Source organism: Lolium rigidum, chromosome 6 (assembly GCF_022539505.1).
Source record: "Lolium rigidum isolate FL_2022 chromosome 6, APGP_CSIRO_Lrig_0.1, whole genome shotgun sequence".
Taxonomy (NCBI): Eukaryota; Viridiplantae; Streptophyta; class Magnoliopsida; order Poales; family Poaceae; genus Lolium; species Lolium rigidum.
This window is the reverse complement of record NC_061513.1, coordinates 122,765,610-122,784,612: the sequence shown is the minus strand read 5'-3', so window position 1 is coordinate 122,784,612 and position 19,003 is coordinate 122,765,610. Positions and strand designations below refer to the sequence as shown.

The 19,003-nt window shown below is 44.6% G+C and overlaps 3 protein-coding genes across 4 annotated transcripts; all 3 read right to left on the bottom strand.

Moving 5' to 3' along the window:
• Window positions 1–453: 453 nt before the first annotated feature.
• LOC124666616 (probable leucine-rich repeat receptor-like protein kinase At1g68400) lies at window positions 454–2,485 on the bottom strand. Its single transcript, XM_047203959.1, has 2 exons — window positions 1,159–2,485; window positions 454–1,070 (listed from the first exon to the last, which is right to left on the bottom strand). The coding sequence occupies exons 1-2, from the start codon at window positions 2,483–2,485 to the stop codon at window positions 454–456; spliced, it is 1,944 nt and encodes a 647-aa protein (XP_047059915.1).
• A 1,321-nt stretch (window positions 2,486–3,806) lies between these two features.
• Window positions 3,807–8,114, bottom strand: LOC124661310 (probable mitochondrial-processing peptidase subunit beta, mitochondrial). Its single transcript, XM_047199175.1, has 9 exons — window positions 7,563–8,114; window positions 6,553–6,717; window positions 6,333–6,470; window positions 6,092–6,243; window positions 5,886–5,994; window positions 5,240–5,338; window positions 4,462–4,527; window positions 4,267–4,374; window positions 3,807–4,021 (listed from the first exon to the last, which is right to left on the bottom strand). Exons 1-9 carry the CDS (start codon window positions 8,112–8,114, stop codon window positions 3,905–3,907), a joined length of 1,506 nt encoding a protein of 501 aa, XP_047055131.1. The 3' UTR covers window positions 3,807–3,904.
• A 3,159-nt stretch (window positions 8,115–11,273) lies between these two features.
• LOC124659180 (V-type proton ATPase subunit B 2-like) lies at window positions 11,274–16,868 on the bottom strand. Of its 2 annotated transcripts, none has more exons than XM_047197115.1 (15): window positions 16,739–16,868; window positions 16,067–16,143; window positions 15,895–15,950; window positions 15,719–15,817; window positions 15,201–15,260; window positions 14,925–15,036; window positions 14,639–14,847; window positions 13,845–13,973; window positions 13,609–13,746; window positions 12,894–13,044; window positions 12,664–12,746; window positions 12,170–12,217; window positions 12,007–12,060; window positions 11,840–11,923; window positions 11,274–11,757 (listed from the first exon to the last, which is right to left on the bottom strand). In XM_047197115.1, the coding sequence occupies exons 2-15, from the start codon at window positions 16,122–16,124 to the stop codon at window positions 11,572–11,574; spliced, it is 1,467 nt and encodes a 488-aa protein (XP_047053071.1). In that variant the 5' UTR covers window positions 16,125–16,143; window positions 16,739–16,868; the 3' UTR covers window positions 11,274–11,571. The 2 variants fall into 2 exon arrangements, with proteins under 2 accessions (XP_047053071.1, XP_047053072.1); XM_047197116.1 differs by having other exon boundaries at window positions 16,067–16,128; window positions 16,739–16,864.
• Between the last annotated feature and the right edge of the window lie 2,135 nt (window positions 16,869–19,003).

Here is a 19,003-nt window from a genome sequence, read left to right as displayed (position 1 = left end):
GGAGGAGGAGGAGCGCGCGTGTAGCACTCCTATTCTCACTCACTTACTAATGGTGGAACAACCCACCTTATAAGGTGGTCTAACTTCCTCCCAACTTTCCATGTGGGACTAAACTTCCCACCTTTTGTCACTCCCTAGTGAGCTGCCACCAACTTGGGTTCAAACTCACAAGGCTGACACTAAGTAGACTTTGAAATTTATAGGGAAAATCTGAAATCTAGTATAGGCCACAAAATGTGGGCCTAACATTTCAACAATTTCAAGGTAGGGCAGTCCATTAACATTCGAAGTGTACACGGTACACCTCTTGGTTGGTGCAAACGTTTTATCAGTTGCTCATAGCAAATAATTCATGTTCTTTGCCAACATGTTTTCTCGAGACGACATTGTTTGACAGAGATGTCAGAAACGAGCACACACCTCGGTGGTGACTAGTGCATCAAGTCTCAAGAGTCAAGAGCTTGAGGCAGTAGTGGACTTTGTTGTGTCCTCTGAAACGCAAGGAGACGACTCGTACGAACACCCAGCTTGCGACGGAGAAGCAGAGTACTTGCTCCTCTTGCTCCCTCTGTTCCTGATGTCCTCGATCATCTTGGACACCACCGCCATCCTCGGCCGCTCCTTCGGGTCGTCGGCGGCGCAGAGCAGCGCCACCTGGAGGAGCGCCACCATCTCGTCCTCGGCGCCCCTGCCCCGCAGCAGCTCCATGTCGAACACCTCGGAGGTCCACTCTTCCCGCACCACCGTCCTCACCCACCGCGGCATGTCCACCTTGCCGTCCTCCGGCGACCGGCCCGTGAGGATCTCCAGCAGGATGACCCCGAAGTCGCGCACGTCCTGCTTCTGCAGGGCCTTTTCGGGTGGTGCCGGCACGAGCAGCTGGAGCATGGCGAAGTCGGAGACACGCGCGTTGCCGCCGGCGTCGATGAGGATGTTGGAGGAGGTGAGGTGCCGGTGAGAGAGCCTGGAGCCAGACGCGCCGTGGAGGTAGGCGAGGCCTTGCGCCGCGTCCTGCGCCAGCTTCAGCCTCGTCTGCCAGTCCAGAGGGACTCGTGCCGGTCCCCGGTTCTCTGCTCAGTCGTACAGACATTAGAAAACATGTCGTGACAAGTTTGCAAGTTGGACGTACGGCCGATGAGAGACGGAGAGGCTACTGACCATGGAGGAGACTGTGGAGGCTGCCGTGGGGGATGTAGTCGAAGACGAGGAGAAGCTCCTCCGCCGACGCGTAGAACGCGCGCAGGTCGACGATGTTGGCGTGCCGCCACGAGCCCATCTCCCTCACCAGCTCCCTCCGCCGCCTCTCGTCCTCCCGGGTGGCGCCCTCCCTCCTCCTCAGCCTCTTCACCACCACCGCCTCGCCCTCCGTCTTCTCCACCACCCCAGCGTGGTCGTCGTTCACGTCGCTTTGGCCTCCCATGAACACGCGGTACGTCGTCGCGGCCGCGCCTTTGCCCAGCATCTCCGCAGCCCCCATCATGAGCGCCCTCACGTCGAACTCCTCGCAGCACCCGTCAAAGCGCACCGTCTCCTCCCGCGACGCCGACGTCGAGCTGGTGCGCGAGTTCGCGCGCGGCGGCGTGGGCTTCTTCTTCTTCTTCCACCACAGCACCGCGCACAGTGCCGTGGCGATCAGCGTGGCGACAGCCGCGCCCACCGCCGCCATGATCATCACCACCATCCACCGGTAGCGGGAGTTGTGCCTCGTCCCCATCTGTTCGTGTGTTGTCTCGCCATCGCCTCCCTGCTGCTGTCGTCTGCACCGGCGGCGCAGCGGGGCACCGCAAAGCTCGGGGTTGCCCGCAAACGACGACGCGGGGAATGCCGCCGCGAGGCGCTTCGGAATCTGCCCGCTCAGGTGGTTGCCTGAGACGTTGAGCTCGGCAAGCATTGCCATCGCTTCCAGAGAGGTGGGCAGGGAGCCGACGAACGAATTGCGCGCGAGACGCAACGTCACGAGCGCGCGGAGGCGGTGGCCGATCTCGGGCGGAATCGTGCCGGCGAGCCGATTGCCGGCGAGGTCGAGACGGCGCAGGTGGCGGAGCCGTAGGATGGACTGGGGAAACCGCCCCGAGAAGGCATTGCCGGAGAGGTAGAGGAGCTTGAGGTGCGGCGCCATGGCGGAGAAGTCCACATCGTGGAGCGGTCCCGTGAAGTTGTTCTTCTTGAGGCTAAGGAACGAGAGCGCTGGGAGATCCGCGAGCGCGGCGAGAGCGCCGGCATCACCACCGAGGCCGAGGCCTTCAAGAACGATGCCACGGACACGAGGGGGGCCGGGGGAGGAGGGCCGGTGGCAAGTGACTCCACGCCACTCGCCGGAGCAGGGGTCGGAGGACTCTGTCCAGGAGTCGAGGGCCGTGGTGCCATGAACGGCGCACGCGGACTTGAACGCGAGCAGCGCCACGGCATCGGGGCTCGGGACAGGTGAGGAGACACTGACAGCGGCGAGGAGCGCCAGCATGATGAGGGGCACGCGTAGTGCCATGAAACAGAAGCAGAGAGAAATGATAAGATGGAGCGAAGCTAGCTGTTTGAAGGAGCCGGTGAGGCCAGAATGTATGTACGTAGCAGACCATGGTAGCACAAGCGAGGGGGAGACGGAGGAGTTGATTGTGCAACGGCCGAGTGCGTGATGAAGGATTAATGTGAGAGATCCAGGAGGAGATGCCGCGGGGGTGGTGGTGGCGCGGGAACGTGAGCAGCGTGAGCCCATTTGTCCTTCCAGGGAACGGCGCCAAGCAGAGCGGAAACTGCTGGGCGCGCACAGTGCTCATCGGAGCAACGGACGGTTTCTGCTTAAAATCTGCGCATAGAAACAGCAGGCAGCAGCATCTAGCGTCTTGCTGCCGCTAAATGCAGTGGTGAAAAGCCACATCTGGCCTATTGGACTGAAGCCAAATATTGTACTCCGTCCATAAACAGGTCCCAAATCGGAGTAGTACCATTTTTCTTTAGAGGAACCGGAGTACCATTTTTTACAGGCTACGAAAAGTACGAAGCGGTAACCAGCATCTCTAGTGGCATCCCCAAAACGATGTCCGGTAAAAGCGCCGGATTGGTCATTTGGGGGGCGTCCGGACCAAATTTGCGTTTGAAGGAGGTCCCTTTTCCAGCCACGTCCCCCAAACGCGACCTCCAAACAAAAAGCAAGTGTAAAAGTCGTGTCCGACGTCACTGGTAGAGCCTCTATGCAGAGGGGATGGGCTAGGAACGCCGAACAATATTTGGGGCACGTCCAGACTGAAGCGGCCTTTGGGGCACGCGACGGACTTTTTTTGGTCGTGTCCCCCAAATCGGAGATGCTCTAAGATTTTAAAAATTATCATGTTCACTTAAAACTAATCTTCCTTTCTAATATATTTTGCTAGTACTACTAGTTTATTATGTTAGAGAGCCTCTTTTGTTCGCAGGATTCTAAAAGGCAGGAATATAAAAAAAAATATAGAATCGGGATGACATAGTTGTTACATAAACAATGAATTCTTCACAAGGTAGAATGCAAGGAAAAAAATCCCTTGGAAAAAGATTGTATGGTTTGTAATACTACAAACTAAACAAGCTGGAAAATTTTCGAAGGAATAAAATCCTACAAAATTTGTATGAGATTACCTTGATCAAAGAGCCCTCAAGTGAAGTTTGAAGACGATTCCAGGTTCAAAATCACGTGAAAGTGAGGAATCTAAGAATAAAGTTATTTGCACATTTTAATACTCCATCCGATCCATAATAGTTCCTCCGACACTTATTACAGATCGGAGGGAGTACTATAAAAATAAATAGCATGCAAGCACAAAAGAACCCATATCTGTAAGGAATAACTAAAACTCTTTAAGCTAGCTATCAATTCATAAACAGTATACTAGAGTTACAACAACAATATCCCGGAGCAGCAGCTTCAGTTATTTTACGCCCCCAGCGAAAACAGTTTAGCAGTAAATTTCTCATCAGAACTTGTCTGTGAGCGAAACCAACTCAGCTCTGGCAAATTAGAGACCGGTCCGACTGCAGCAAGGGCAACATCCTGAAAAAAATGTCAAACACGTGAGTGCATAAACTTCAGAATCACTGGATTACTCAGCGTTACTGCATTACTATTAGTAAGACAACGAGTTTAGGCCACATTTGATGTTGTGGCGGATTATGATAATCACGTTTGCCCCCAACCAGCCTTTTCTTGCATCGGTGGCTATTTTTCCATAGCAAATTACAGAATAATTTAAGCGCACCACAGTTCAACAACCACAAATTGAGCCTTACGAAATCTACCTTATCAACTATGAAGTCCTTGGCTGTTTCCATTATCGCAGCGCAGTCAACAGCATCAATTCGAGCAAAAAGCTCCAAGAATGGCATTACTCGTCCATAGGTTAGCATCTGCACGAGATGGTTGTGTGTTTGTTAATCGGGAGAATAGTAGCTATCATTACTGAGAATGCCAACACAAGAGTAGACTATGCATACCTGGCGACCATTATTCTCAGAAACCGCAGTTGATCCATCAATATGGAGTAAAAGAGAAGATTTCAACTGAAAAGGATAAAAAAGGTAAGAGTTCTTTTACCTACTTTTTTCTCTAATTAAAACATGTGCAAACAGAACATGTTGCTTCCAAGTGAGGCCAAGAAAAACATGAGGATCTCTTGCAAGTGACGAGATTGCAGGTTGATGTTCCAATTGTAGAAAATGTTTGAATAACATGCAACGTAACTAATGATTCTATCCAAACAACATACTGCAATATCCTATAGATTATTAAGCACAAGCTGTTTTCAAAAAAGGAAAGAGGTTTGCTGTTGATGAGCTTGTTGCTTGTTTAACTATTGCTGAAGATGCGTAGATCAATCACCAGTATTTTTAACTATATTACATGCAGTCACCTTGTCACTGCTGCTGTGAAGTAGGGTAACATGAGCTTAGCAAGTACTAGCAAAATTTAATGGAGAAACAAATAACTGACTGACGGAACGAATATAAAGCAGAAACATATCTACTATCACGTGAGATCCAAAATGCATAATAACACAGAGAAGCATCGTCCTATTAAACAAACTAGACCACTACAAGTACATGTTTGAATCAACCAAATTATAACAAGAATTTTCTCTAATATTTAATTATTTATTAACAAAAATGTAGGAGAAACTACGCGGTTTTGTCTTCCATAAATATTCACAGGGAAAACCAGGCAATAAAGAGAAATACATAAATCTAGGGAAAAACCCCTTGAAACCACAGATACCTGATTACGAGCACGAGCAACCTCTGTCTCTGACACTCTGAATGCAAGTCTTCTGAATTCTTCCATTATTAACCGTGACAGGTCATGTAGTGCATCAGGCTGCAATCAGAATACAAAAACTGTAAGATAAAGTTTTACAGGGGTAGTTTGGTCCAAATCCATAGCTTAACTTAACTCATCTCCGCTGCTGGTACAATTATATAATCACTTTAAAATTTGAAGAAATTTGCATAGAGCACATGTAAGTGATTGGCATGTTTCTCGAACTTGTAGCCAATTCAGATGCTATGAGGGTAAACAATAAGCTGCCTAAAAGATCTACGAGTTTGCTAATTAATCATATGTTATTAACTCACAGCTTACACATTCCCCGTAAGTGGCAAGTATACACAAATTCAGTCATTACTTATACAAATCTGTTACTTAAAGTAGAAGAGCACCACCACTAGAATATTCCATATTTAAACTAAACACTATTCAGGTAAGCACTGCAATGGAAAATATTGCAGTGAACTTAATAGACAAGATAACCGTTACTCATTAGCTGACATCAAGATAGAAAATAATCATATCAGATTTTAAGCAAGTTATTGAAGTGATTCAAATGTTCAAGCAACTGAAAATAAGATTGAGAAACAAACTTTACCGGAGCAGTAGTATAGATGCCAAATAATCCTGTATCACGATAGTTAGTGTTGAACGCCATCAGGCTCTCAGCTAACTCACCATTGCTGATGCCACGAGCTAAAGAAGACCTAGCATTTCAACATACAACGCCAGCTTTAGCAACAAATTCAGTAATAAGAAACTAGAAGGGAAAACTCTCGATCAATCAATGAAAATCTTTCTCACCCTGAGCAGTTCCCTACACCTATGCTTCTGTTCCAAGCTCCCAATATGCTTTGGGTGACCATAAGAGGAATTGATCTAGGGTCAGTCCAAGATGAACCCTTGAAAGCAATTGCAAGATGTGCTAGAGGCATCTCGGCATCCTCTATGCGAACCTAATGTTATATAAGATCCAAAAGATAAAGATCAGTTAACATAGCCTAATAAATTACTACAGTAACATCTAGATAAACTAAAAGCAGACCTCTGAGCCAGTAAAAACAGCCGGGTTTGCCTCAACAAGTTGATCTGCAGTAGTTGGATCAGTAGAGAATCCGGTAAACAATTCCTTGACTTTATCAACAACCTCATCATGATCGACATCTCCAGCAGCAGATACAACCTAAGCCAACCCGCAAAAACTTTCATCAACTTTTCCAAGTTTAAAAAATGCTAAACTATTTTACAGAGGCAGATAACCATACCGTTCTAGGACAGGTATAATGAGTTGAAATATACTGCTGCAAATCATTCTTCGAGATCGAGTGGATGTTCTCCTTCGGACCTAATATTGTGTCCCCTAACGGATGATCCCGAAATGCTGCAGTATGCAAGTGATCAAATATGACCTCCTCCATCATTCCTTGCACCTGTCTACCCATAAACATATGTAACCATGCATCAAATTCCAAACATTTGAATAGAAAACCAATAAAGATCAGACTATGTAAGAAACACGGTAATATGGCAGTCCGCTCCGATGTTGAATTTACAAATAAAGTTTCAATCTTTGTACAGAATACCTAGCATGTGAATTAATCATATGGGATCTTTTAAGTTTTAACACAAAAAAAGGCATTTATATCAGCATTGGTAAAGCACACTTGCCATACTGTGGAACAATTACAAGATTCTACCCTACAAAGAATACCAATCATTAGAGCAATATAAGAATCCATATTGCCAAAGTTTGAGCAAGCTTGAAAGGGCAGCAGCATGCCCCATAACAAAGTATAAATCCAGGGAAAAAACCAAGACATGAAACATCAATGACCAGCAGCAGTGACCTATGGCTACAGTACATACATATCGTAACATCAATGAAGTACTAATCTAGTACAGGTAGAGCCTGAACGATTGTTGCAGAAGCAAACCTATTGAACATTTGACAGAGCCTAATGAACACGTTTATTTTCACAAACACAGGAAAGTATCAACAATACATAGCAAGCACCAACAAAGCAAATTCACCTTTACTCTCAGGCCAATAGTCAGATGACAAAATTACCAATGCCACAAGAAGAATAAGTAAGATTTTATCACGAAAGCTTACATCCACGGACTAGTAAATTGAGGAATCTTATTGTAGCTTTTCGTTCTTTGATAAAAGGGGTTTCCCCCGATTTCATTAAGGAATCTTACTGTAGATGTGTAGCTGTGTAGGGGAAAAGGGTGTGACGCAGTAAAAAGAAAAAAGAAAGGCGCGACAGCTCACCTCCTCCATCTCGCGGAGGATGACGCCGCGCTCTCGCTGGATGGCCTGCTGCGGGAATCGCGGGTGCTGTAGGATGTCGCTGAGGACGTCGAGCGCGGCGGGCACGTCGCGGCCCTGCACGTCGGCGAAGAAGGTGGTCTGCTCGCGGGAGGTGTAGGCGTTGAGGCGCGCGCCCATGTCCTCGATCTCGACCTCGAGCGCGTGCGCGGTGGGGCGGCGCTGGGTGCCCTTGAAGGCCATGTGCTCGAGGAAGTGCGCGGTGCCGTTGGTGCCGGGCAGCTCGAAGCGGCTGCCGGCGTCGACCCAGACGCCGACGGAGGCCATGCGGGTGGCGGCCGGGTAGGCCTGCGTGACGACGCGGAGGCCGGTGGGGAGCGTGGAGACGCGCGCGGCGGGGAGGCGGAAGAAGGGGGCGTGGTCGGCGGCGCGCGGCACCGGCGACGCGTGGCGCAGGAAGCGGTTGGGCGAGGGGGAGGCGGCGGAGTGGAGGAGGCGGTGGAAGTATGGCAGGAGCCTGCGCTTCGAGCGGGCGGCGGCGGCGGCGGCCGCCATGTTTTCGATTGGGAGTTCCCCTACGGACGGTCGCGCCGCCGCAAGCAGAGGGAAAGAGGGGAAGGGCTGTGTGGGGTTCTCGGTTAGCTCCCGTTTATTCTTGCGTCGGGGGAAAGCCTCGAGCCCTCGAGAGATCGAAAGCTTTTGTTCCACGTAAAATCAGGTCCGAATAGAACAGGGACTGTCATATACTCCGTACTCCGTATGTAGTACGACCCAGGTTTGGTTGCACACTTGCTAGCCAGAACACGTTGCCCTTCTAGTCACGGATATACTTCCTCCATTCTTAAATATACAAGGTCACTATCAATATTTTTTTATCTATGCAAGTCCAATAATGCTAATAGTTTAAAACCTATCTAGGGTTCATTTCTCTCGTCGGTGATGTCGATGGTCCGCTCTGCCTCCGGTGATCTTGGGGCCTTGGAGGCGTGACGGATCACGATCCCTCGCTGGTGGGAGGGTTCTCGTTCTTTGTTTAGATTTTTCTAGTATCTTCTTTGAGATGCCGAGGTGGCAGCTACATCTAAAAGTTAGAATAAGCTCATCCCCGTCATATCCTCGCTCCGGTGGTGTGACTAACACCGACGGAGGGCGTGTGGAGTTGTTCGTCCCACGGATCTCCTTCAATTTTTTATGTTTGTTGGTGTGGTTTCAGGTTTGGCTCTTTTGATCTATAGGTTGATGGGATTCGTAGCATAGAAAACAAAAAAATTCCTACCGCGAGAACGCAATCCAAGCCAAGATGCAATCTAGAAGACGGGAGCAACGAGGGGATGAACGAGAGTAACCCTTGAAGATTTCCAAAGCCTACAAGAGGAGGCTCTCGTTGCTGCGGTAGACGATCACTTGCCGCTTTCAAAAGCGCGTAGAAGATCTTGACGGTGCCACAATCGGGCGGCACCTCCGTACTCGGTCACACGTTCGGTGTTGATGAAGATGACGTCCTTCTCCCCGTTCCGGCGGGCAGCGGAAGTAGTAGATCCTCCTCGGAATCCCGGCAGCACGACGGCGTGGTGGCGGTGGTGGTGGAGAACTCCGGCAGGGCTTCGCCTATGCGCTGCGGGAGTAGTATGTGGAGGAGGGGCGCTAGGGTTTGGGGAGAGAGAGGGGGTAGGGCACCGGCCATAGGCAGCCCTAGGTGGTGCGGCCAAGAGTGGCTGCCCCCTCCCTCTCCTCCTCATTATATAGGTGGAAATCCCCAATAGTTGTAGTCCAAGTCTTCGAATAAGACCCCAACAACAAAACCTCCCAAAAGTGGGAAACATACTCAAGGAGGGAGTCCTACCCAAGGTGGGACTCCCACCTTTCCTTTAGGTGGGGTGGCCGGCCACCTATGGTGGAGTCCACCTGGGACTCCACCCCCTTAGGGCTGGCCGGCCATGTTAGGTGGAGTCCCTCCGGGACTCCACTTTCCATGGTGATTTCTTCCGGACTTTTCTAGAACCTTCTAGAACCTGTCATAAATGCACTGGATCATTTCCAAACTTGGAATATGACTTCCTATATATGAATCTTATTCTCCGGACCATTCCGGACCTCCTCGTGATGTCCTGGATCCCATCCGAGACTCCGAACAAAACTTCGAACTCCATTCCATATTCCATATCTACTTAAACGACATCAAACCTTAAGTGTGTCACCCTACGGTTCGCGAACTATGCGGACATGGTTGAGACCTCTCTCGACCAATAACCAATAGCGGGATCTGGAGATCCATAATGGCTCCCACATATTCAACGATGACTTTAGTGATCGAATGAACCATTTACATACGATACCGATTCCCTTTGTCACGCGATATTTTACTTGTCCGAGGTTTGATCATCGGTATCTCTATACCTTGTTCAACCTTGTCTCCTGACAAGTACTCTTTACTCGTACCGTGGTATGTGGTCTCTTATGAACCATTCATATGCTTGCAAGCTAATTAGACGACATTCCACCGAGAGGGCCCCAGAGTATATCTATCCGTCATCGGGATGGACAAATCCCACTGTTGATCCATATGCCTCAACTCATACTTTCCGGATACTTAATCCCACCTTTATAACCACCTATTTACGCAGATGGCGTTTGATGTAATCAAAGTACCCTTCCGGTATAAGTGATTTACATGATCTCATGGTCGAAAGGACTAGGTAACTATGTATCGAAAGCTTATAGCAAATAACTTAATGACGTGATCTTATGCTACGCTTAATTGGGTGTGTCCATTACATCATTCACATAATGATATAACCTTCTTATTAATAACATCCGATGTTCATAATCATGAAACTATGATCATCTATTAATCAACAAGCTAGTTATACAAGAGGCTTACTAGGGACTCCTTGTTTTTTACATAACACACATGTATCAATGTTTCGGTTAATACAATTATAGCATGGTATGTAAACATTATCATAAACACAAAGATATATAATAATAATCATTTTATTATTGCCTCTTGGGCATATCTCCAACATAGGTCTCATCTTTGAAGATGGTTGTTGCTCTGGTGTGCTGGGTTTTTTAGAGAGAAAATACATACGGAGTATTTTATTAATATAAAATCAAGTTACATGAGTAAACAAACGTGTCGGTCCTTTGTGACCTTAACACGATGATTTCCCGCTTGTATATTACAACACGCTTTGTCCGGCTTCAGTGATGGACGGGCAAGGACGGCGGCACATCTTCGTCTCGTGCTAGTGTTTATAGTCGTCACTAGGTGATCTAAAATCTAATTTTATTTATTTATTTATTTTTAAATTTTTTACACTACTATGGATGATTATTAACAGATCAGTGGAACAATTCTCAAAAAGATAGAAATGTGATTTTTAATTACTTTTTTAAATAGGGATCACTAGTGTCCATGTGCACCAAATTTCTATCCGGTCACTTGTAACTAAACTATTTGGCCTTTGGCCTCGTTTGTAATCGTAAGCTGGTGCCCCTAGCAATCAACCCCGTAAACTTTTGTTCAGTAATTTATTAATTTAAAGTCAGGCACCTATATGACTTTTATCTGAAAACACACACACATGCGAAGTAGGAGTCAACTAGAAACCAATACACAGACAGCTAGTGTTTAGTAGTAAGAAGGCCACTAGAAGGTAAGTGTGATGGCTGGAGCTTTGCATGGATGCAATTCTTTTACGCTTCTTCACGTGAATACAAATCATTTCTCTCTTTATTCAAAATTCAATATATCTGGCTCAACTTGCCCTCGATTATTCCCCTTTCCTTGCAACAAATGTCCTCAGCAATATGATACATGATGCGATTCAGGTAACAATGTTGATGCCCAAATTGCTAGGTGAATCATGTTTTTGTCAAAAGAAATGAGGTCTTGCTAATGCTAGCACGAATTTAAACAACAAATAGCACAATATATATTAACCGAGCCACTGGCGTGGCCTTATTGCACAACCACCATCATTTTCCAAGATAGCGCCCAAATTATGACTTAGTGGGAGGCATCACGACTGTAGAACTGATCAAGGGTTTTCGCCGGAATACGGTGAAGCAGCTCACGGGGAAAGATGCGGAGTAGGGTCCAGGCGAGGTCAAGCGACTGAAAGATGTTTCGCGTGTCATATGCTCCCTGAGCCACAAACTTCCTCTCAAACTTGTCAAGGAACTCAAGGTAGAGCTGCCATCACATTTCAAAAGTTCAGTGGAGAAGAACCTGGACAAGAATTGAGAAAATAAGGGGAAAAAATGCTCGAGATTACCAAGTCCTCTGATGAAAGTGCCTCCTCTCCCACCACTGCCTTCATAGCCTGCACGTCCTTGCCTATGGCGTAGTTGGCATATAGCTGAAAGGATAACATGTGATTAACCGATCCATATTCTGGAATAAGATAGTGCAAGCTGTATATTACGGGAATCTCTAACGGACCTGGTTTGAGACATCAGAATGATCCCGTCGAGTCATGCCTTCGCCAATAGCGCTCTGCAAAGGATCCAGGATATGTAAGTAGTTATTGACCTCATTGATAATGCTGGCATCACTATAACGTAGGTACCAATTGCGACAATTTTCTTTAGTAGCAAAACCATACCTTCATGAGCCGCGAAAGTGAGGGAAGGACATTAATTGGTGGGTATATCTGTCATATAGATATCAGCCACGATCAGACATAGATTTCATGATACGACTCAGTTAGCAGCTATACAAATATTGATTTGAGATGATTATGATCTTCCCAGACTTGATCATTAACAGAAATATAAGTTTTTCCATTTCATTGTATAAAGTTTGTCTTACAGAAAAAGCGTTTTCTTTTTCTGAAGGAAAGGTAACAGGCTCTTTCCTCAATTTGAACAGCCAGATAAATAATTCATTTCACAGAATTGTTCTACAACGTGCTACATATCCATCTTGCCTCAGCAGAAAAAAAAAAAAAGATCATTTCCTCGGCAAATTGACTATCGTAGGTCTAGCCATCTTGTTCGGATCAGAAATCATAGTGAAAGTCTTAGAAAATTTACGAAGTTTAGTGGGAATTTTTGGAGATCTACAAAGTTTAGTGGATAACTGGGCATTGTGGAATACCTGACGATTGTGTAGCTGCCTGTCAATGTAGATCTGCCCCTCAGTAATGTAACCAGTAAGGTCAGGAGTTGGATGGGTAATATCTACAAGAGTAAAAAACTTGTAACAACAAAAAATAATTGCCAGAAATATTGAATATCCCGAATGTAGCCTGTTTGTACATTACAGGAGAGAAAGAACGTCAGCTCATAAAACATTGGCTGGAAAGTACGAATATATTGTTAACTGACCATCATTAGGCATGGTTAAAATAGGAATCTGTGTAATTGATCCTTTTCTTCCTTCAATGCGACCAGCACGCTCATAGATAGTTGCTAAGTCAGTATACATATAACCGGGATAACCACGCCTTCCAGGTACTTCCTCTCGAGCAGCAGAAACCTGATTGAAAAAAAGGCAGAAGGTAACTGTACATCCATATAGAGTAAGGGAACTGATCATGCATAATTAAGGACAATACACTCAAGGATCAGTTAAATCCAAACCATACAAGAACTGAAAACCCACTGTCCTCAGCCAACACAAACAGGAATTTGTCACGGTATCGTCTTTGCATATAGATTTATTTTTGCTATAAGATCTTACTTCATAACTATTAATAGCTTAAACTAACATATATGAATCTAAGCTGTTATAGCTGCAATAGTGAATATTTAGCTCCTAATGATGATACACAAATAGTTGATGACCATTTTTTAAACTGAAGTAGACGAAAATTTACCCAAAGGAGCTATAACTTTGGCTCTACAAATATGGGTTTTCTATAATAAATATATATATGTTGAGCTTTCTTGTAGCAGGTAAAATTAAGATGCAAGATAACATATGTTCAGGGTTATGTGCTGATAACAGAAACCATGTGCTAACTCCAGTTGATGGGAAAAAGTAGCCAACGATTTTTACTGTAAAATCCAGGAAAATATTACTGGAGATAAGCGTCCTTACTTCACGAAGTGCATCTGCATATGAACTCATGTCAGTCAGGATGACAAGCACATGCTTCCCACACTCATATGCCAAGTACTCCGCTGTTGTGAGAGCAATTCTTGGAGTAATAATACGCTCAATGGTTGGATCATTTGCCTATGAACAAAAGAAAGAGGTTAGTGGGAAGATTTCGCAAAATCCTTAGAGCAACAAGTAAAGAAGAAAATAAGGACGAAAAAATAATGGACGTGTACCAGATTAAGAAATAAGGTAACTCTTTCCATCGAACCATTCTCCTCAAAATCACGCTTGAAAAATTGTGCTGTTTCCATGTTTACTCCCATAGCAGCAAAGACAATAGCAAAATTGTCCTCCTCGGCATTCTAAAACAATTGTAGCAGATGTGTGAGTGTCAAAATGTCCATCTAGCATGGAACAAAGAATGGATGGAAGGTTTAAAATAAATAACTGTAGCTGAGAAGTTAATAGAACGACTTGCAGACTTAACTTTGCCATGTAAACCAAACCAGGATTCTACACAATATTTATATTTAATAATTACTTCTTAGAAGTTAGAACAAACAACACAAAGATCAATAGTTTAATGTTGTAAATTGTGGTTGGCTGGCCATTTCTGGAGGATGCTTACATATACATAGATTGTTACAATCCCATGCATAGGTGGAGCTAGATGAACACCATGGGATGTCATAAATTTACGATGATGAGCCAACAACGTATGATATTATATTATGTAGCTTAGAAAAAATTAATTTCATAACATGCAAATTGATATTTTCTCCCATCATAGAATAACTCATCAAAACTAATCACTTGAAGCGTGTGTAGAACTTTTTAGCACTGCGAGAAAGGTTTGGATAGTTCATACATCAGTAGAAAGCCTGGTTGATAGAGCAAACATTCATCAAAGAGAGTTGGTTATTTCAGCTTCATGTTAATTAGTTCTAGCTACTGCAGAGAGTTACCCAAATTACTTTAGTAAGTAAATACTATGGGTAGCTAATAATCGTTTTGACTTTATATATACCTCGAGGAGATTATCAGTCTTCTCTTTACGCTTTACCAAACCAGCCTGGCGGCAAATCTGAGCAGCAATTTCATTGTGTGGGAGACCTGCAGCGGAGAATAGAGGGATCTTCTGACCACGAGCTATAGAATTCATGACATCAATTGTAGATATGCCAGTCTGAATCATTTCTTCAGGGTATGTCCGTTCACTGGGATTGATAGAACTTCCTGCACCAGATTAACGAAACAATATCAAAATCTAGGTGTTCTAAAATCTTCTTCACATTTGAACAAGAAACTCTTACCGGAAATGTCCAGGTATGCCTCTGGTAAAATTGGTGGCCCGTTATCTATAGGTTTCCCAGAACCATTGAAAATGCGCCCAAGCATATCCAGTGACACCGGAGTTTTTAGAACCTTAAAAAAATGTAAATAACAGAAATGTGAAGGAGTTAAAATTCTGAACAAATATGTTTCAAAAATTAATCATTGGCACAACGAGCACTCAATAATAGTCGACTAAAATGAAAGAATTTCCATTGAGAGCAATTAACACTAGTTTCAGGGGAAATCGATGTTACCTCACCAGTGAATTGCACAGTTGTATATTTGTTGTCAATACCAGAAGTTCCCTCGAAAACCTGCCAGTGAATTTCTGAAGTTTCATGAACAATGAAAAGAACTGAAGGTAGAAAAGGAAAAACCTATGCATTAACATATACCGAAGTTCAAATTTATTTCAATTGTGACGTGAACTGAAGACGAAGTAAAGACAAAGGGAACTAACTGTTGTTTAAAAAAAACGAAACTAACTATTCAATGGTGCTTAAATTAAGATAATGTGATAGGAATATTGCATAATCATATCCACCACAACCAAGATCGTTATGGCTAAAGACATCTAACAATAAGTCTTTGGAGATTGCTAAAAACATGATATAATACATGTCATCTCTTTTCCTAATCAAACTATACTCTAAATAAATTTTTGAATAAAAGATCCCATCAATAGGCGATGAATGGAAAGCTTCTCAAGAAAAAGCAATGTGATCTTCATTCTTCATGCCGGTATGACGATATCACACTGATATATAAATACCTGAACCACAGCTTTCTCCCCATCAACTTCGAGCACCTGACCACGCCTAGTTGTGCCATCTCCCAATCGTATGTTGACGATTTCTTGGTATTTAGGGCCCTGAAATGACAGTTTCAGGATAAATAAATTGTTACAAAAAGTTAAATCAGCAAAATTGGTATGAAGATAGAGGATACCTTCACTTTGTCAAGAATCACGAGAGGGCCAGCAACACCAGAAACTGTCCTGTACTCTGCAATACAAAGAGAACAGTTAGAAGTTGTGTCTTATCTTAACCAGATAACCACTTAAAAGTGTTGATATTGTATTGTAAATATACTCGTACGGGGATAACCAGAAAATGCATACCCATCCCGATTTCAAGGGTTCCTTCCTCCATGTCGACATTGCCATTTGAGACGACCATGTTTCTGAATTTTGGAAGCCTAATATACCAACATGAACACGGTAAGTTAACAGAGTACATTCAAACAGAAATATCCCTAGACAACTACGATATGCTAATTAGATTACTAATGTTTTTTATTTAATGGCTGTATCTTCTGATTTGGCGCATTGCTCTAAGAACGTTGTAGCAGACAAGAGTTAATTAACCTGGACCGATTCTTTAACAGCGCGTCAATTAAGCTCCTAGGGACAACATTCTGACAAACTCCCCCCCCCTCCCTCGCCGTCCCGTTGACTAATCTACAGAACTCTGCATCGCTCGATCCGGTCACCTATATCCAGAAACATCACAACTGCACGCACGCGCCCGTGCACACACACAAATCGACGCAGAGCAAGCAACCGGACGGGGAAAAAACGTACAAATGCCTTGAAAACAACCCACTACGAAGCCGATATGGAGCGCAGAATCGAAACCCGGTGCCACCTGCCTGCTCGTCCTAGGCGGGGCAACACAGCAAATCTCTGACGCGCGCGCGCGCGAGCTTAAGCGTGCCGCGGTGAGCGGACGGGACACCGATCGAACGCGCGCGGAAGAGGACGAGGAGGAGGAGGACGGCGAGATCCGAGTACCTTGGATTCGATCGGATGCGCTGCGCAGGCGCGGCAGAGCTTGGCTATGGCTTCAGCGATCGCCCAGGCAATTGCTGTCCCCGGAGATGTGATTTGATTTGATTAGCCGGTTTGTCTAGCGACCTCCTCTGATCCACGATTGGAGGATGGAAACATCTGGGCTGTCCGCGTGGTGGGTTCGGGACACGTGGACGGTCAGGATTGTCTCGATCTAGGACGATTGATTGGGTGGGTCCCGTCCTGGCCTATAGCGGAAGTCGAGCGGGTCACGTTGGCCCACGTGCAGCAGAGCTGTCAGGGAGAAGGATTCCCTTCGTCGACTTCGGCTGCAGAACGATCAGGCCAATGTTTGGGGCTTTGGGCCTCCACTGGGTTGGATTTTAATCCGCTGAAAGCTTCAAACCTTTTTTTTCAAGCTTCTGCTTTTTCTAAGTGTGAGTTTTGTTTATGTAGTAGAGAAGTGACCCTGTTGCAGATTGTTTATCAAAAGAGAAGAAATCACACCTGAATGTTGTTTGGATAGCTGATTCGCAGGGTTTTATTGTTTCTTTATTCTTATTATTAATTGTTTATGTAGTACGGCTTTTCCAAAACAAAACAGAAAAATAGTGTGGCACAATGCATTTTATCTTGTGGCCCCATCAAAAATATTTCATCATTACATATTTCTCTAGTGATTGTTTCAGATTAACCCATGAGCGATTTGCGGGCTGGTTCACATAGGTAAGAGACGGCATGCACATTCTCGCAAAAAAGAAGAAGATCAGAGATATAACACATGTAGAACTTGAAACTTATGGATGCTCCACCACGAGAGCTTTTGCAAGGTTTACGGGGTATGAGCGGCAAGAAAGAACTTGTTTACCATGTCAACACACATACAAGGTCTACTTAAACTAAGGTTTCTTTGGCAGTATTTGTTGGATTCTCACTATTTTCATGAAGTCACTCACGAGAGCGTCGATATCGACGTTTAGAAACCACACAATGATCAAGGGACACGCCAAGCTCAATGTTGACTCATGCACTAGTGATTGTTGACTTGGTCAAAGGAGGCAGAGCCGTGTCTGGTTCCTTTCGACTATGTGATAATGGTCCCTGTTGTTCCAAATTCCACTGTCAATTGCCTCTCATCTATATATGAAAATTTAGAGGAGAATCGTGGGTACATGAACACCATGAAAATTCCAGCAGGGAATAAAGCATGAAGAATTTGCACTGCGCGCTAGCTAACTGTTAGAATTGATACGTAAGCTATCTTGCCATTGATAAGTGGTATTGATATGTGGGATGGCACCGCCACTTGCAGCGAAGCGATATGGTCAACGGTTGTGCTCCAGGCCCATTCACCCACTCGACAAGCACCGCTTGCACACCTATTCGTATAGGCCGAAGTTGGGAATATGTGATGCATGTTCACGGGAGAGTTATATTGAATCTACATATATATGTTTCAATAGTGAAATTGTGATGTGGAGTTGTCCCAGATATACCCTCATTGCTCTACATGTGCTCGTCTGCTTGGTTCAGGACTATATTGGCATGCACCTCAAGGAAGAAATATATTTCTTTTCTCTTTTCTTTTTGACAAATAGATAATGTGATCCTAGAGAACAATATGAATGACCATCATACGTTTGATCAATCCCTCGATAGATTAAACATTTAGCAAATCTTCTAAAGTGTGTGTCCTTTCTTTGAACATATGGCATACATGATGCATGCAGGGGCGGAGGCAGGAATACAGCTTAAGGGGGACCAAACGTAGCAATAATCCATTAGAGGGGGCGGTCATGGTAATTAGCTCTGAAAATCATTTCTAAGCTGGATTATGTATCAAAATTACCTTGATGTAACATGCCACTGGGGGCCAAGCCCCCCCCCAGCTCCGCCAGTGGATGCATGAATATAGGACCTTTGAGCACATACGTTGTGTGTTGTTGTTAGTTAGGAATTATTAATATTTTGTTTTCTTTTATAGTGAAAGTAAACCATGGTTCGTTTATATGCTTGATAACTTAAAAAATAATGCTCTTCTCTATCGAATATAAAGATTGTGTTGAAATAGTTTATTTTATCTTACACAGATCTCCATTGTCAATTTGGTGTTGTCAAAATGGCATCTTCTCGGCTCCTTCCATGTAAGACTATCTGAAATCAGAACTCGAAATCACTGAAAAACCTAAAAATTGTTTTCTTCATATGTATCCTCAAATTTCAAATGTCAATTGTTCCATATTTTTTTCTCCCACCTTTTGTATTTTC

What these genes read in the sequence shown, in the direction of transcription:
- LOC124666616 (XM_047203959.1), bottom strand. Translation starts at nt 2,485, where the DNA reads ATGGCACTACGCGTGCCCCTCATCATGCTGGCGCTCCTCGCCGCTGTC. An exon ending in CCTCCACAGTCTCCTCCATG is followed by an intron (nt 1,071 to 1,158) that starts GTCAGTAGCCTC and finishes ACGACTGAGCAG; the next exon opens with AGAACCGGGGACCGGCACGA.
- LOC124661310 (XM_047199175.1), bottom strand. Translation starts at nt 8,114, where the DNA reads ATGGCGGCCGCCGCCGCCGCCGCCCGCTCGAAGCGCAGGCTCCTGCCA. An exon ending in TCCTCCGCGAGATGGAGGAG is followed by an intron (nt 6,718 to 7,562) that starts GTGAGCTGTCGC and finishes ATGGGTAGACAG; the next exon opens with GTGCAAGGAATGATGGAGGA. An exon ending in CTGAGAATAATGGTCGCCAG is followed by an intron (nt 4,375 to 4,461) that starts GTATGCATAGTC and finishes CATCTCGTGCAG; the next exon opens with ATGCTAACCTATGGACGAGT.
- LOC124659180 (XM_047197115.1), bottom strand. Translation starts at nt 16,124, where the DNA reads ATGGTCGTCTCAAATGGCAATGTCGACATGGAGGAAGGAACCCTTGAA. An exon ending in AACCCTTGAAATCGGGATGG is followed by an intron (nt 15,951 to 16,066) that starts GTATGCATTTTC and finishes TTTGTATTGCAG; the next exon opens with AGTACAGGACAGTTTCTGGT. An exon ending in CTGTGCAATTCACTGGTGAG is followed by an intron (nt 15,037 to 15,200) that starts GTAACATCGATT and finishes CATTTTTTTAAG; the next exon opens with GTTCTAAAAACTCCGGTGTC.